Source organism: Mauremys reevesii, linkage group 1 (assembly GCF_016161935.1).
Source record: "Mauremys reevesii isolate NIE-2019 linkage group 1, ASM1616193v1, whole genome shotgun sequence".
Classification (NCBI taxonomy): Eukaryota; Metazoa; Chordata; order Testudines; family Geoemydidae; genus Mauremys; species Mauremys reevesii.
This window is the reverse complement of record NC_052623.1, coordinates 264,357,173-264,375,023: the sequence shown is the minus strand read 5'-3', so window position 1 is coordinate 264,375,023 and position 17,851 is coordinate 264,357,173. Positions and strand designations below refer to the sequence as shown.

Genomic DNA, 17,851 nt, shown 5'->3' with positions numbered 1-17,851 from the left:
GAGGGCTTGGCTACACTTACAAATTTGCAGCGCTGCAGCAGGGTGTGAAAACACACTCCTCAGCGCTAATTGGTGGCGCTGCAGCGCCCCAGTGTGGTCAGCCCCCCGCGCTGGCTGCGCGCCCAGCGCGCTCTCTGTCACCCCCCAGAGGGGGAGGTGGAGCAGCGCTGCGCTGGCTGGCGCTGGCGCTCGCTGGCGCTGGCTGACTACCTACGCTTCAAAGCAGCGCTGCGCTTGCAGCGCTTTGAAGAAGTAAGTGTCTATAGGAGAAGACTATTAAACCCTTCAGATAGTAAAATCCTTGGGAAACTGACTTTTTTTTGTTTTTGTTTTTTGGTCTTGTACATGCCTATTCACTAAGTGAATTAGGGAAACAAAGACTCGATGCATGAATTATGGAGTGAAATTCTAAGGCCTGTTATCCAGGAGGTCCGATTCAATGATCATAATGATCCCTATCGGTCTTAAAAATGTATCAGAATTAATGGATTTGAGCTCCTAAATCACATAGGTCAGGGGTGGCCAACCTGTGGCTCCTTGCATAGGTGCTGACTCCCGGTCTGGAGCTACAGGTGCCAACTTTCCACAGCTCAACCCCAGGCCCTGCCCCTACTCCACCCTTTACCCCAAGGCCCTCACCCCTTCCCGCCCCCTCCCCTGAGCCTGCTGCACCCTTGCTCCTCCTCCCTCCATCCCAGAGCCTCCTGTACTCTGCGAAACAGCTGGTTGCGGCAGGCAGAAGCCATGAGGAGGGAGGGGGAGGTGCTGATGGGCAGGGCTGCCGGTGGACAGTAGGTGTTGGATGTGGTGGGGGGAGGGCTGATGTGGGGGCTGCTGATGTATCACTGTGGGTCTTTGGCAATGTACATTGGTAAATTCTGGCTCCTTCTCAGGCTCAGGTTGGCCACCCTTGACATAGGTGCTTATCAAAATCCCACCCAGGGTCCTTGATTCACAGATAATTAAATCTATCGGTACTTGGGGTACTCTTAGTGACTTGTTAGTTAAGTTCGGTGTAATGTCTGAAACTAACCTGAGAGACTGTTTTAGCTCAATAGCAAGAAAATAATCCACTTTCCCCCGCTTTTAAATAATTGATGTATCGTGACTGATGTAAAATACATGTGAAGTGTGGAAATGGCATGGGGATAGAGAAAAGTATTTTATGTATCCATCAGGGAAGAACAGCAATGAGGCTGGAAAGGCCTCTGCTGATTCCTGTGAGAACCAATGAGTCGTCAGTCCCACAGGCATCTTTTATCTGGATGAGCCCTAATGCACATTGCCAGGCTCTACATATTAAATACATCCAGCGTTTTGATTTTATTCAGATCAATGCACTTCAAAGCCGTATCTCTCTCAGGAAAGGAAGTCCCTGCTTTATTAATGCCAAGCCTGGTATCACTTTCATTCCTGTCACCATGAAATCAAGGTTTATACAGTTTCTGCTGGAGACTAAAAGACCAACAGATTGTATGAGCTGCCATCAAATTCAAGGCTGGATTGAGGGGAGAAAAAGAAAACAGCCTGGGGCTTTTAAACACTGCTGGGTCCCTTTTACAGCTTTGCCTATTAAATTTATGGAATGCTTATTTGCATAAACTTCCCAGTTTGCACTGCTGCCGCCTGCTTTCCTTTGATCTGATGTGGGGGAGTGCCCTCAGCATACATACAGGTATTAGTCTTAATGGGAGCATTAGTGTCAATATTGCAAAGCAAGCCTTGGGTTTGCAAAGGCCCCTTTTACTCTAGGGAGATAAAGAATGGAGACAGTTTGCTAGTTCCACAGACTCTTAATGTGGAGATGTCTCTGTACTTTCCAAGGATTAACACTGGATTTCTTTGCCCAGCATTGCTTGCTCTCATTGAGCTGTCTCTGGCTTTGCTGATAAGCAGGTTATGATGTGGAAAACAGCCATGCCTCAGAAGGCTTTCCTAACTAATGGACTATAGAGCTCCCGGTGATGCCACCTCTCGCAATTTTATTACAAGTCTCATGATCTTCTGTGCATGTTCTTAAAGCCTCAGCTCCTGTAACTGGGCGATTACGTGACAACCTCAGATTTCATTTTTTAAAAAAGTTTCTAGTCTTCATGGCTGAGGAGAGAATCTTGAAAATGTGACCCCCTGTGACCCCAAAGGGCTCCAAAACCCAAAGGCAATTAAGAAATAACTTTGGATTCTTTGTCTTAACAATTAGGCATTTTAAAAAAAAATCTCATGATTGTGATTTTGAGCCCTGACTCATGATTTTTGAAACTCAGGGTTGGTAATACTAGTCATCTGATAGTAATTGCTGGATTCCCGAAAATGTCTTTCTCTATTCCTTCGGAAAGTGGAAAGGCCACATTCTGTGCTCTTGCAGCAGTGTAATTCCATGGAAATTCACTCCTGGTTTGTACCAGTATTACAGAGAACAGAACTGGGTTCATTTGGCTGTTTAAAATGTGAATCTATGTTCAAAGCTCTGCACTCTGAAAGATGTGTGATGTATTAATAGATCTGGTATCATCAGGGTTGCCAAAGAAAGAGCACCACCCCCTTGTGGCAGGCCTATGCAAGTGACTCTCTTGATCCCAGATGCAGGAGGGTGAGGTCCATTGTTTGCTGATCTGAACATTGCTCACTTGAAGTCATTAGGAGCAGGGTCCTGGATACAGTCTGACATGGGTCTGTCAGTTCAATGCCTCCTGCTGGCATACATCAAAGGATCAGGGGAAACCTTAACGCACTTAGCAGAAATCAGCCAACCCGCTTCTGTTTCCTCTGGGCTCCAGCTCACCCATAGGGATAGTAAATGGTTTAAGTGAACATGTGTCTGGGTTTGTTTTTTTTTAACACATGTCAAAATTTAAAGATGGCTTGGATTTTTACTGCTAAATTATGGAGAACTAGCCTGAGGCAGTTCAGTGCCCAACCCCCTCTGAAATTCTCTGGGAGCTGGTTGCTTAATTCCCTTAGTATCCTTTGTAAAAACTAGCCAGAACATTTAACTAAATAATAAAGATAATCTGCATCTTTGCATCATGTTCTAATTTCATTAGTCCCTTTCTGCTATAATCTTCAATGTAAGCACATGCAGTTGTTCCTGCTGCCTTTTTTTTGTTTCCTTCTGTGTCTCTGTATGTCAGGGTTCCCTCCCCACTCTGAACTGTGGGGTACAGATGTGGGTACCCACATGAAAGACCCCCTAATCTTATTTCTAACCATTTAGATTAAAAACTTCCCCAAGGCACAAATTCCTTCCTTGCTCTTGGTATTGCTGCTACTACCAAGTGATTTAAACAAACATTCAGGGACGGCCACTTGGAGCCCTACCTCCCCAAAAATATCCCCCCCAAGCCCCTACACCCCCTTTCCTGGGGAGACTTGAGAATAATATCCTAACCAATTGGTTACAAAGTGAGCATAGATCAACCCCCCTGGGTCTTTAGGACACTGGAAAACAATCAGGTTCTTAAAAGAAGTTTATTTTAAAAAGATAAAAGAATCACCTCTGTAAAATCAGGATGGAAGATAACTTTACAGGGTAACAAAAAGATTCAAAACACAGAGGATTCCCCTCTAGGCAAAAATGTAAAGTTTCAGAAAAAAAACCACAGGAATAAACCTCCCTCTTAATCTAGGGAAAATTCACAAGCTAAAACAAAAGATAATCTATCGCATTCCCTTGCTATTACTTACTATTTCTGTAATATTAGATGTATCATTTCAGAGGAGCTGGATTACTTGTTTGGTCTCTTTGTCTCAGAGAGAACAACAACACAGAGCACAAAGCAAAAACCTTCCCCCACAGATTTGAAAGTATCTTCTCCCTTATTGGTCCTTTTGGTCAGGTGCCAACCAGGTTATTTGAGCTTCTTAATCCTTTACAGGTAAAGGAGGGATTTTATGCTACCCTTAGCTGTATGTTCATGACACTGTATATGTCTGGGTTTTCATGGGTTCTCTTGCTGTCTTTTGGTTTGTCTGATTTCCCCCCCCCCCCCTTCTGATTTCTTACTCTTTCTCTTTGTTCTTCATTTTTCACTTTCTTTCCAAGAGGGCAAAATTATTCCCGTGGGGGAGGCAGGGTGGTTTTTGTTTGTTTTTTCAATCTTGTAACTTTCATTCATTTATTTGTAGAGGTTCTCTGCATTTTCCCCTGTAACTTTTGCCCTCAAAGGCCCTGAATTGCAGACGCCCTCTTACCAACTGAGGAAACACAGTTCTTGACACAGTTCTGTTTTGAACACCAGCGAGAGGGGGTTGGTCAAGAATGACCTGAAGATCTTCCTAAACCCTCCTTTCCCTGTCAGCTCCAGAACCCCTTGCATTTCCACTAGGCTCCAGCTGTTCAGCTGCTCCAGTTTTATGAGTTGTTTGGGGCTTGTCTTCGCTACCACGCTACATCAGCGCAGCTGTGTCAATGTAGCACATCTGGTGAAGACGCGCTATGTCAATGGGAGAACACTCTAATTCATGTCTGTAAAGCATTTTGGGACCTGCAGATGGAAGTCTGTCCAGAACTGAGGTTTGAATCTTTGCCGTTCCAACTTCTGCACTTCTATAGAACATTCTCTGTGTCAAACCTGTCCTAGCCATAATTGGCAAGCTTTTTGCAGCTCCATACCCTAACCCTGCCACTGTTTGGAGGAACGGGTGTTGACCATAAGCTTAAATTTATGGTTGTATGCAAATTATTTGCAAATACGCAAATAATCTCACCGAATAATTTACATAATATGACCAACACATTACTTGGCAGTTGTGGGGTGGACCCTGACTGTTTAGCTCATAGAATATTTGGACTCTGGATATTGTTCCCCTCCTGCTGAATGCAATCAGTGGAGTTACGCAAAGACCAAATGGGGCTTGTGAACTCTTCATAGATGTTGCACGTTGACGTCAGCTGAAGTTGTGGCTAGGAGCTGCAGGATGTGGGGGCCCAGTGAAAATGAAGCCCTGTTCTGATGTACATGTCTGTAGAGCTAAAGAACAAAGACAAGTACATATACTGTGGGTGTAAGCAGAATAGATTGTTTTTGATGTTTTCCGGTAAGCAGGGTGCTTGTTGGACTTTTACTTATGTATGCCATTACTGATCTTTCTTTCATCTTAGATAAAACCTTCTCTGTAGCTGGGCTAATGGTAATCAATATATTGATATGGCAGAGCTACAATTACCTTAATTTAAAAAAATGGATTTCAATTACTTCCGTTAATTATGCTAACCTCAGGCTGATGAAAACATCCCCTCAAGGTACACTCTTTTCCTAATGGTTTTATAAAGAAATGAGCACAGCTCTTGTCATTTTCCCACACACACTTTTACAGATGGAGTTGGAGGTCAAATCCTTCCTGAATTTCTAGAGCCTTGGTCGGCAACCTTCCTGTCACAGTGGGATTGTCTTCCTTTGGAATGTATCAACAATACATTGATTTTGGAGGGTTCAGTTAGTGGCACAGAGACAGCCCCCAGAGCACTGTCTCCACAGAACTCCAAGCCCACGCCAGTCCAGGGAGGAGGAGACGAGTAAATGAGTCCAATCTATGTCTTCCATGTGGCAGGCAGAATAACTTATTTCTTTTTCCTTGTTTCAGGGTGCCCGTATGCACCACTGCATCTCCATGACTGGATGACAAGCATTCTGTAGTGTAGGATACTTTTATTTATTATTTTAAATTCTTTCACTCTGTTTTGTTATTTCCTGTTGTTGCTGATCCATGCAGATTAGTTAATATTACTTTGTCCTTTGCTTAGAAGATGTCAGGCTTGTAGAGGAGATAAGAGCTATACAAGCACCAAGTAGTTGGTAAAATTTTCAAACATGGAGCTGCAAGTTTCGTGGGACTTTGGTTCCTAAGTCACTGAGGTGCTTTCAAAAATTTTACCCATCATGATTATTATCGATAGCCACAGGCTCCCTCTAATGGCTGATAGCAGTAATGGCAGGAAATGAATGCTTTAGCAGTGGAAAAGAGACAACTTCCCAAAAAGCTGCAAAGTTATAAAATGGTAATATTACACTGTTGATACTGAAATTAGATTTCTGCTGACCCTCAACTGTCTGCCCTCTGATGCCAAATACTCCAAGCAAATGTACCAAATTATGGAGTTTCCCATATGTTGTAATTGGAGTCTGTCCATATATGAACTGCACATTACCATAACCAACACTAAACTTGGACCTTGGTGGTCTGCAGACAGCAACTCTGCTCAAATGTCCCTCGTACTAGAATGTGGGTAGACTGTGTCATGTAGAGTAGTTATGTATTCATTCCATTTCTTTTTCTGTATTATGCAGAGAAATGACACATGCATCTCCCTCCCCTAGCAAATCAGATAATGTGATAATATCTCTAGTAACTACCTAATATTAATGAAGCTCAAAATCTAGATATGGGAGACACAAAATTGCACATATAGAGCCAAGTACAGAATGAAGCTTCTTTTGAAAACTGGCCCTGGCGTGTCACATGAGCCTTGCTCCAGGATTTTTTTCCCACTAATGGTTGTGTTTAGAATGTTTGCTTCTCAAAATTCAGAGTCCCTTTAACAAGCCAGCAGCAAACTGTTGGGTTTTTTTCAGCCAATCCGTTTGCTGAAATTCCAACATATCCAATATTTGTCTCATTTCTCTTGCCTCAGAATAGACCCAGATTGCTAGCTGGAGTGAAAAAAAAAATTTCTTCTCCATGGTGAACAGTGTTGTAGAAATAGCCAAATGTATTATGGGACTCTTCCCCCCCCCCCCACTTCCTCTGAAACACTAACTACTGGGACACTAAATCAATAGACACATAGCTATTTTAGAGCCCTGTACAGATGCAAAATTTGTATCCACATCTGATCCACGGATATAAAGCAGTTATCTGCAGATTTGCAGGGCTCTAGCTATTTTAATCTTTCTATTGTGACTGGAGGAGGAGCTGTGTGCAATTCAGTGACACTTGGGGGCAGGAAAAGGCCACGAAGCCTACCTACTTCTACCCACTTGGCCAATGTGCCTTGCTAGCAAGTTGGTGTAGGATACCCTGCATATAAAGTAATGACCCTTCTCCACTTACACAAGTGTTGACTAAGCTTTAGGCCTTAGGATGTTCTTTAAAGGCTCAGTGAGTTGTTCTAATATGAAATAATTTATATGCTTCTCACACAAGTGTCTCTTGTTCTTCCACAGGAAAAAAGGTCTATTCCTACTTCTTCCTCAAACATAATTTCAAGGGTGACAACAGCTCTCTCTGGACTAAGCTATAGTGACTCCAAAAGCCCCTCTGGACTGTGGGATATAGTTATTTTGTCTCGCTCATATTGTGGAGAAATTCTCCATCCTGAGCTTCAGCCATGAATTTCCTCCGAAGGCGCCTCTCGGACAGTAGTTTTGTGGCCAACTTGCCCAATGGCTATATGATGGATCTGCAGCGTCCTGATAATTCCACTAGCTCTCCAGGTTCTCCAGCAACTGAGAGGAAGCAACAGCAGCAGCCATCACCCTCTTCCTCTTCTGGAACCAGTATCTTCAGTTCCATCTCCAGTGCCATGAAGCAGACCACACAAGCAGCTGCAGGACTGATGGAGCACTCGGCAAGCCCTGCTCCTGTGGCTCAGAAACCCAAGATCCTTTTGGTGATTGATGATGCTCACACGGATTGGTAAGCACACACATGTCTACTGACTGCTTTAATGACAGCAGTATTACTGGGGTGTAAGGGACTGCATGGCTCGGGAGATCAGCAATAGGATATAGAAAAATTGTGTCTAAGTCACCCGTCCATGTCAGTGGTGACCAAGGTCTGGTTGTTTGGTGGCCTGCACAACGTAAATGTGGTGATCTCTTCAGTTCTCAGTGTTGTCAGATGTTCGGCTGCATGTGTGTGTGTTCTCTCTGTGTGCTGTCCCAGCTCTGCGCAGACAGCTGGCACAGCAGACCTCGAGCCAAACGCCCAATGACCACAAGATCCATTAAGGTAAGACGGCATCCAGCCAGGTTTATTGCCAACAAAGCATGGTCCTAACTCTCTGGATCAATGTCTACAGTTACACTAGCACATGTATGCCCGTGACAATGGACACAGCTCAGTCAGTGGTGGGACTTTACACTGCCCCTTTGGCTGGCCAAAGACACTCCCTCTGAGATACATCTTTATACACCAACACAAACAAGTTACGTATTGCCTCTGACATCTTAGGGTGCCACGCATTGTCTTGTACATGTTGGTTTGATCAAAACATCTCTATCCATCGTGCTGTCATCCTGACCTTATCTTTAGGATGGGTCGGTGTGTTCCTGTTATCTTTGGGGAATGTGCTGGTATCAAGGCGTTTCTGGTACCACCCTACTGGAATGTGTTTGTAGATATATTCTTGTACCTAGCACTACTTAGGAATGTGTGTTTCTGCAGTATTATGCCTGTTCTTGCCAGACTCTGTGGGTAGGGCCTGCCTCTTGCTCACAACTTAACTTTGCTTTATATCAGCAAAGGTTTGACTACTTTAGCCCAGGCCTGAGGCCTCATACCAGGCCTCGGATTCATGGGTTTATGTTTCAGGCCCTCTTCCTACAATACTCAGTGAAAAATGTCCATTGGCACTAATTAGCAGACTTGTTGACAGTCTCAAAAGAGATGGCTGTGCTCAGCAGACTGAATTCCTCCTTTGCCCCTAGACCTGGTCCCTGAAGGCACATTGTATAAAGGTATAAAGGCACATTGTGGTGTGGTTTGGCAGGCATGCACAACACCATTGTGTTTGCTACACCTGTTCTATGAATAAAGAGAAGACCTCGGTCTCTAGGGCTGTCAATGCAGTGCCTTTCACAACATCTACATTCACCAAAAGGTAATTAAAATAGTAAAAACAGACAGACTACTACACGTGATCATCCCCTCCTTGCTAATCATGATAGCAAACAGCAAAATGTTCAGAGGTTTAGCTAAGCCTTGAAATGATATGCTTATGCAAACATCATTTCCGGGAAATGTTATTAGAAAGGGCTTTTTTTTGTGAGATTTGCCAAGACAGAACACTTTTTCGAGAAGTCTTGGAAGACACCTGAATCCTTCCAAATGCAAGGGAGCTGGCCTATTTGATTGGAGGACATTTCCTTGAAAGTTGGCTGATCTGAAAAGCCTGCCAGCATCCATTTTCACTGTTCTGTTCTGTTCTGTTCTGTTCTGTTCTATAAAGATTTTTTACCACACTCATCACCATAATATCTGAGCACCATCCAGTAGTGCATTAAGCTATGTGACTACACATTTGTCCCAAGGCTCTGAGAAGCTGAGCTTTTATCACCTCCATCCCTCTCTCAGTGCCTGTCTGCCTTGGGCAAGCTGGCCAGGAGATCCAGAGGGTGGCCTTCTTCTTGGTACTAGCCTTCAGGAAGTCATCAAATATCTGCCACTGCCAGCCAGCTTCGGCAGCTGCCAGGGAGCTCTTCACTGCCCTCTGGTTTTGGAGACCCCCTTACAGGAGTGGAGAATATAACCCTGGGGAACATGAGAGTATTTAGGTTATCCAGATTTTGGTTATATGGGATTGTGTTGTACTAGCTCACTTCAGCCCTCATCGGGAAAGTTGTAAATGGCCTTTCCTGCAGGATTTCATCCTCTCCCCCGTACCCTCCGCCCTTTAGTTCCCAGCTGAAACCTGGAAGTGATGGTCAAAGATTAAATTGCTTTTGCTTTCTTGTTCTTTGCCTTTTAAATGCCAGAGATAAAGATTACACAAAGTTCCTTCAAGATCATTTTACTTTCAACTCCAGTTAAAGGAATATCTCATTACCTACATTCCATCTAAATGACTTCTGATAAAGGGCTTATCTCTAAAACAGGGGTGGGCAAATCTTTTGGCCTGAGGGCCACATCTGGGTATGGAAATTGTATGAATGCTCATGAAATTGGGGGTTGGGGCACAGCAGGGGGTGAGGGCTCCAACTCGGGGTATGGGCTCTGGGATGGGGATGGGGGTGAGGGATTTGGGGTGGAGGGTGCTCCGGGCTGAACTGAGGGGTTCGGAGGGTGGGAGGTGGATCAGGGCTGGGGCAAGGGATTGGGGTTCAGGAGAAGGGCAGGGGTGCAGGCTCCAGGCAGAGCTTACCTCAAGCAGCTCCCAGAAGCAGCGGCATGTTCCCTCTATGGCTCCTATGCGGAGGCACGGTCAGAGGGCTCTGCACACTGCCCCATCCACAGGCACCACCCCTGCAGCTCCCATTGGCTGCAGTTCCTGGCCAATGGGAACTGCAGAGCTGGTGCTTGGGGCAGGGGCAGCATGCAGTGTGGAGCCCCCTGGCTGATCCTCTGCGTAGGAGCCAGAGGGAGGACATGCCGCTGCTTCCGGGAGCCACAGCATGCGCGGAGCAGGGCAAGCCCCCGACTCTGCTCCCCGGTGGGAGCTCGAGGAACTGATTAAAAGGTCTGATGGGCCAGACGCAGCCCACAGGCTGTAGTTTGCCCACCCATGCTCTAAACCTAGGTTTCTCTAAAAGCAACACTCTCTTTGAGTAAAATGTGTCTTTGCTTCCTAGAACCTGTCAGATTTCAGTTGTCATGTTTCATCGACAGGTGACCATTTTAAGGGAAAATCTTGAAGTCCTGTCAAAATACATATTGTTTGCAGTGTTGTTGTAGACATGTTGGTCCAAGGATATTAGAGACACAAGGTGGCTGAGCTAATATCTTTTATTGGACCAACTTCTATTCATGAGGGAGACAAGCTTTTGAGCTTACACAGATTTGAGGACCTGAAGAAGAGCTTCTGTGTAAGCTCAAAAGCTTCTCTCTTTCACCAACAAAATATAGATTAGTTGTTATTGAGTCATCCTCTGGTTAAAAGTTAGAGAACTACATTCCGTTTACAATTCCCTTTTTTCCCATTACACAATACATAATGATTTTCATTTAAAATGCCCCCCTTGTGAGAGGAGATCTCCCTTCCTTTAACTGGTATTTTCCCCCATCTATACCATCCTTGAAAGCAGAGAAGAAACCTTGCCCAGTGGCTAAAGAACACATCTGGGAGCTGAGGCACATTGACTTACATTCTTGGCTGTGCCACAGACTTGCTGTGTTAACTCACCCAAGGTACATGACTTAACTTCACTGTGTCTCATTTTCCTTAGCTGTAAAATGGGAATAAAAATATTGAGCTGGTTGAAGCAGAGAATGGTGCAGCTGGGCTGATGGAGAGGAGGAGGCATCTGTGGCTAAGTTGCCTTTCAGTTTCTCAGATCCTGGAGCTATCTATCTAAGGACTGTGCTAACTTGTAAGGACACTGTGGTCCAGTCCTGCATCCCATTGTGCACCTTTGGCACTGTCCCTGCCAGCAGGTAGGGGATCTTGGGGGACAATTACTGCACTGGTGGGGTGCAAAATAAACTTTATTAAGAAAATGCAAAAACAGGGAAAATTCAATAGTGAGGGGTGTGGGGTTTGTTAAGGTAGATAATTGGGGAGGGGTTTCTTTTAGTAAATAGTATAGGGGGTTTCAATAGTGGGGTACAATACAGTGGGGTACAATACAGTTGGTAACCAATTAACACTGAAGTAAAAATGTGACAGGTAGCTAACAATTTCTATGTAAAGGGTGTGTCCCAGCAGCATATAACCAACTAACAGTTATGGATAAAATATGTTAAATAGCAAACAATTTTAGGTAAAAATGTGTCACAGTGGTGTAAATGTAGAATGTGAGGTGTATCAGAGAGAAAAAGGGTAACCAATGGGGTTTTATGATAGATATTTAAACTCAGTGAGACACAGAGAAAGCTTGGGGGAGGGGGGCTGACAGTGAGAAGACAGACTTAATTACAATCATACAGAACACAGCAAAATCTTATCTATGATCTAACTTAACCAAGACTACACAAATTAGCAAGTAACAAAACACAATGCAACAATTCTCTAAGCCTAACTTACAGAGTACAATGCTAAACCTAACTTAACCACAGCTATGCAAAATGAAATTACAATTTATCTAGACTAAAGGCTAAACCTAACCTAATGGGTGCACCTTATAGGGGTAGTTTTCCAAGGGTGTGGCTGCAGCAGTGGGACAACTGCAAGTGGGCTGCCCAGGATAGAATCCAGGGAGGCACAGCTTGGCAGTGGCACAGGTTTATTTCCAGCAGCACAGACCATGGAGTTAGCTTAGGTCTGTCTGCTGGGGAAACAGAGCCAGCAGCCAGGACAGGGGGGGTTTGCAAGAGGGAGTTCTTACCAATCCCCAGGACAGCAGCAAAGGCAGAAGCAGGCACAGCAATTTCAGCATCAGAGGACTCAATTCGCTCACAATAATCAGGAGATCTCCAGGCAAAATTCGTTGTTCATGGGAGGGGAGTTTAAAAAACGGGGGTATGCTCAAAAATAAAACGAGAGCGGAGAAAGGACCCCCCAGAACCCCTGGCTGATCAGACCAGGCAGCAATGCAGGAATCTTTCTGAGGTCTGATCAGAAAATGTCTGGTTATAAAGGCAAACTTAGGCAGTTTCCCGCCAGTAACTTTGATTGGTTCCCCTTGTTAGAGGGGAGGAGAGGAGACTTCAGGTGAGCACAGACATGTCCGAGCAAGTTCTAAGCCACAGACATGACTCATATGCTCAGCTATTTGGCCATATTAGGTCTTGCATACCTGGGCAGAGCACCCTACACCAAGCCCAGGTTTGAACAAAGGAGCCAAAAGCCCCCCCCCCTCCCCCCGAGCAGAGCAATGGCTCCAGTTAGTCTGCACAAGTCATTTCCATGAACAGCAGGGCCAGGCTGTGACTTTTGTTAGCCCAAGGCCGGGAGGGGCGGCCACACAGAACAACAGAAAGGAGAGGGAGAAAAAAAAGTGCAGCAGGGGGACAGCTGTAACAGACAGGCACCAAAAGGAGCAGATAGTGAGGAAGTTGCTCTGGCCCCACTTCTGCCACATCCTCTGTGCTGCGTTGTTTGGGGTGCCAAGAAGGCAATCACACTGACTTTCCCCCTGTGTCATGGGAATCCCTAGCTGCCCTTCAGGGGGCAGCTTTCTGGCTGCTTTGTGATGTTCGGGAAATACCAGCAACAACCTTTTCTATGTTAGGTACTTCTATGGCTCCCATTACTGTGTGTGGGAGACCCACAACTGCCCTCTGAGATGGAGCAGGACTATTATCCCCATTATGCAGATAGGGGACTGTAGCACAGAGAGGCTGTGACTTGCCCAAGGTCACACAGGAAATCTGTAGCAAAGCCCAGTTCTGCTGAGTCCTAGAGTAGCACCCTAACCACGGGACCATTCCTGAAGGGCTCAAATGCTGGCTTTACCTCTGGTCCCCTTGTTATAAATGTAAACCAAGATCTTGAGTGTAATGGCCTTCATTAGTCTCCACTTATTTCCCAGCAGACACAAGTGCATTACAGACCCATCATTAACAGCATGGCTTGTTTCTGTCTCAAAGGGGGGATTCATTACAAAGCAAGGACTGCCCTCCTCTCCCGTCCTCTATCCTCCCCTTTCCCAGAGTCATGGGCTTGGATTTTGCATCAAGGTGGAGGTGTAACAGCTGAGGCCAGTAACTAATACAGGATCCTTCATCCAACCTGAAATGAGAGTGAAAATGAGTGGAATTTCCCCCCTGAAAACTGGCCTTTTAACATAGTAGGAAAGTCTCTGGTCGGATGGTAATCGCATCTAGTGTTCGTGCGAATCTAGCAAAAACAGGGCTTTGCTGGCTACCATTTCTATAAGAAGTGATTTCTCTCCCTACCCGCCCCCCCCCAGGTCCACTTGGCACTGCTGCCTTCTGTTGTAGCTGGTATTTTCTTACTTATTTGCCACCTTGATGCACCTGCTGGTTTTTCTCAAGTGTAACAATATGCTCAATAGCTGAGTCATTGGCTTGTGCTAAACTTCCCTGCAGTATCAAGGAACCACCACCAGGGGGTAGTCCATTACCACAGCATTCATGTAACTCTCTGTTGGACCCCTTAACATGTCTAACACACAGTACTAGCACCTGGGGCCCAGGGCCGCCCAGAGGATTCCGGGGGCCCGGGGTCTTCGGCAGCGGGGGGTCCTTCCATTCCGGGACCCGCCGCCGCCGAATTAGCACCGAAGACGGACCCGCCGCCGAAGTGCAGCCCGGTCTTCGGTGGTAATTCGGCGGCGGGGGGTCCCCGCCGCGGGTCTTCAGGGCACTTCGGCGGCGGGTCCCGGAACGGAAGGGCCCCCCACCACCAAATTACCGCCGAAGACCGAGCTGAACTTCGGCGGTAATTCGCCGGCGGGGGGGTCCTTCCGCCCTGGAGCGGAAGGACCCGCCGCCGGCGAAGACCGGGTGCGGAAGAAGCTCCTGCGCCCAGCCCCGCAAGAGTTTTCTGCCCCCCCCCCGCCCCGGAGCGAGTGAAGGACCCCGCTCCGGGGGCCCCGAAAAACTCTGGTGGGGGCCCCTGTGGGGCTCGGGGCCTGGGGCAAATTGCCCCTCTTTTCCCCCCCCCCCGGGCGGCCCTGCTGGGGCCTAGGGGCCAGTCTGCTGTTTAGCCCAAACCATGTAATCAAAGAGGAAGGTGTGGCACTAGGCCCCACATTCTTCAGAGAAATATTGTGGTTTGAGCATTGGCCTGCTAAATTCAATCCTTGAGGGGGCCACCTAGGGATCCGGGGCAAAAATCAATACTTGGTCCTGCTAGTGAAGGCAGGGGGCTGGACTCGATGACCTTTCAAGGTCCCTTCCAGTTCGAGGAGATAGGTATATCTCCAATTATTTATTTATTATTATTTATTTATTATTGTTATGATATGAATATGGCATAACTAAGATAAGTTTTATGCAAGATGGGTCATGTGAGATATCATTGGAAAGATTATGGTTTACTGAATGTGACTGTCCTATTTGTATGCATGTATCATTTCTGCACCTGAAGTTAGGAATATTGATTATGTATCAATTTCAAAAGTGTTTGCACCTGGGAACGCCCACCAGACAAAATGCAATCAGTCTGGCTGGTCAGTCAATAAACCATTAGGGAGAACAATAGGTCTTTGAAGATGCTAATCTCCCACCTTCCTGAGAAGCTTCCTGGGGTGCTGCTTTGACACTGCAGGGTCACCTGGTACTGGACACCATCTTGGACTGCTGGTATTTTTCCACTAGTAGGGGGTGGGAATCAAACTGGGAAACAAAGGATTCCCGCCATATGTAAATCCTATTTAAGGCTGGGGAGTGACTTAATCAGGGTTGGTTCTTCACTGGATACCCCCACACTCCCAAGATGACTGCTCAAAACACCTAAAACGGAACTGGGGAAGAGTTGGACCCAGGCTAGAAGGTGTCCGGCCTGTGAAGGGAATATCTGGAATTCTAAGCTGCAAGCAAAAGAAGTTTCCACAATATTCCACAAATGTACGTGGGTCTTTATAAAATATAGTATGATCTGTGCCTTTCCTGGAAGCATTTACAGTAAGAGGGTTAGATTCTGATCTTATTCACGTGGGTCACTCAGGATTTACACTGGTATAATTGAGATCAGAATCTGGTCCAATGACCACAACACTGAAAGACAATGTTGATTAGGCCCAATTCTGATCTCAGTTACACTGCTGTCCATTCTGAGTAACCTATTTCTTCTTCCTAGTATCAATATGCATGAAATACCAGCTCAGACGGCCCCACCTGAGCCCTTTGGCAACAGTGTTTGCCTTGAGAAAAGATGACTGTCTGGGGATTTTGGCTGACCACTCTGGTTGCCTCACACATGGAACTAGTCCCAGAATCTTCAGCGTGAACAATAACCTATTGTTACCACTGTTTTGTTCATTTCATTTTTGAAGAGGTATCAAATTTAAAACCTTTTCAACTCCTCTGCCTGCCAAAATATCTGACTCTGTAGCATTTTTGGTTGATAAATGGTCCTTTCCTTCCTCCTCCCTCGTGCTGGAAGAGTTAACTGGACCAGAAAAGAGTCACTAGAAATAAGTAACAACAAGCAAAGAGCTATCAATATTTTAACATGGGACCACCACAAAACTTTCCCCCATAACCTGGACAAACCCCATGGAATGAGGCCTCATTGTTCGCAGACAGGAAGGGTGGGAGACTGGGGTAGCTGTCCACTGATTTCCCTTTTTAAAAACAAAAACACTTTCTTGTAACCCAAGAAGGTGGCAATATGGCTGGATAGGCAACTTATTTGTATTGCAGAGCACCTAGGAGCCCCAGTCATGGACCTGGATCCCATTGTGTTAGGCACTATGCAAACACAGAACAAAAATAGTCCCTGCTGCAAATTGCTTTTAGTCTAAGTATGTTAAGTGCACTTAATTGGAAAAGAGTATCATTTGTTTCTTTAAAACTCTGCTAAGTCTATTCATACTACAGCACAGCCCTGAACTTCTTTCTCTTGTAGTGATGGCCTGGAGGGTGTAAAGACCTGTTATGGGAATCCACAGCTATCTTCATCTGCAAACCTTTGCTAATACCTGACACTTGGCGTACCCTGGCATGTTTCAAAGGCTAAATATTTGCTCTTGAAATATTTTTGAGTCCTACATAACTCAATCCACTCTAGCAGGGATGTGGTAGCCGTAGCAAAAGAAGGGTGGATTCCATCAGAGGCAGGAAAATGACCCAACTCTCCCTTCGATATGGTGGCAAAAATTTGCACAAGAGCTTCTATTTTTCTCCAAGACGCCCTTGGAGAAAAATAGAACCTCCCAAAGAAGTGTATCTTTACTCTGCTTAGTGCGGGGATGGGGCATGACTCTAGTTGTGTTGCTCTGTTTTTTGACAAACTAGCCATCTGCAAAAATGAGTCTGCCAATGGCTCTCCATCCACAGCAGAGAAAATGCCATTCTTTTTTCTCACTGAGGGTCCCTGTCCCAGCCATACACCCCACAGGTATAGAGCTGGGCAAGCAGTCTGTTTGGAAGCATCTGCTGCCCTGGAAGAGATGCATTTTTAGAGATCCTGCAACCTCCATGTCAAACCTGTATTTGCTGCCTCTCTCTCTCTCTCTCTCTCTCTCTCTCTCTCTCTCACACACACACACACACACACACACACACACACACACACACACACACACACACACACACACACACACACACACACACACACACACACACCATGAGGAAATGGAGTGGCAGAACTCCATGTTACTACAAATCAGCCATATCCAAGACCATGACCTCATCCAGGAGGAAAGTGTCCCACCTCCGGCAACTTCCTTGCCCAGATCAGTGTTAAGTAAAATCACCCTCTTGCTGGAGTGGTTTTTTCCAAAGCTGAAACAAGATTTGAGACCTGTGAATCGTTAACCCCCGTTGTCCGTGAAGTTTTACTCACTTCCCCACCCCAATGCTTTGTTTAAACAGTTTATTTTGGAAATGCATGTGCATACCTCATTGGTGCATTAATAAAGTACCATGAAAACATTGCTTTTTGTGCCAGCTGTAGTAACAAGGTCCCTGCTCACTTCTATTTGCTAACTATCCCATGTCACTTTTCAGAACAATAGGTGTGTTTTGTCCTCGTTTCAAGCTAGTCCAATACTATCAAAATTACATTCTTTCTTGCTTAAAATCCTTCCACCCCATCAAGAATTTGTGCCATATTTCACAGGACAAAGCCAGTAAGGACAATGTGAGTGTTACAAAATTGAATTGTTGTTTTTCATTTCCCTCCATCTCTAAAGCCAGGCTGTCTTAACATAATGGCGCCAAACTCCTGGACTCAGAAGAGAAGAGAAATTATGATTTATTCATAACCGAACCCTCTTCCAACCTATCTAAAATAACACATTTTTGCAAAATAAGGCTTGCAGGGCTTGTCAGAGCTTGGAATAAAGTGCTGGATCACATTAGGAAGAGGAAATTACCAGCTGCGGTTTACTGGGCTACAAAAATC

General features: G+C 45.6%; 1 protein-coding gene across 11 annotated transcripts in view; it reads left to right on the top strand.

Moving 5' to 3' along the window:
• Positions 1–17,851, top strand: part of SYN3 (synapsin III) — a 365,180-nt gene that overhangs the window by 120,912 nt on the left and 226,417 nt on the right. For 7 of the 11 annotated variants that reach the window (XM_039486023.1, XM_039486062.1, XM_039486054.1 and 4 more), the window contains one exon: positions 7,164–7,635. In XM_039486023.1, the coding sequence (XP_039341957.1) occupies positions 7,328–7,635 (308 nt within the window). In that variant the 5' untranslated portion in view covers positions 7,164–7,327. Of the gene's footprint in view, positions 1–4,165; positions 4,514–5,583; positions 5,638–5,888; positions 5,999–7,163; positions 7,636–17,851 lie in introns of those variants that run through there. The other 4 variants (XM_039486019.1, XM_039486036.1, XM_039486030.1 and 1 more) reach the window with 3 other exon arrangements.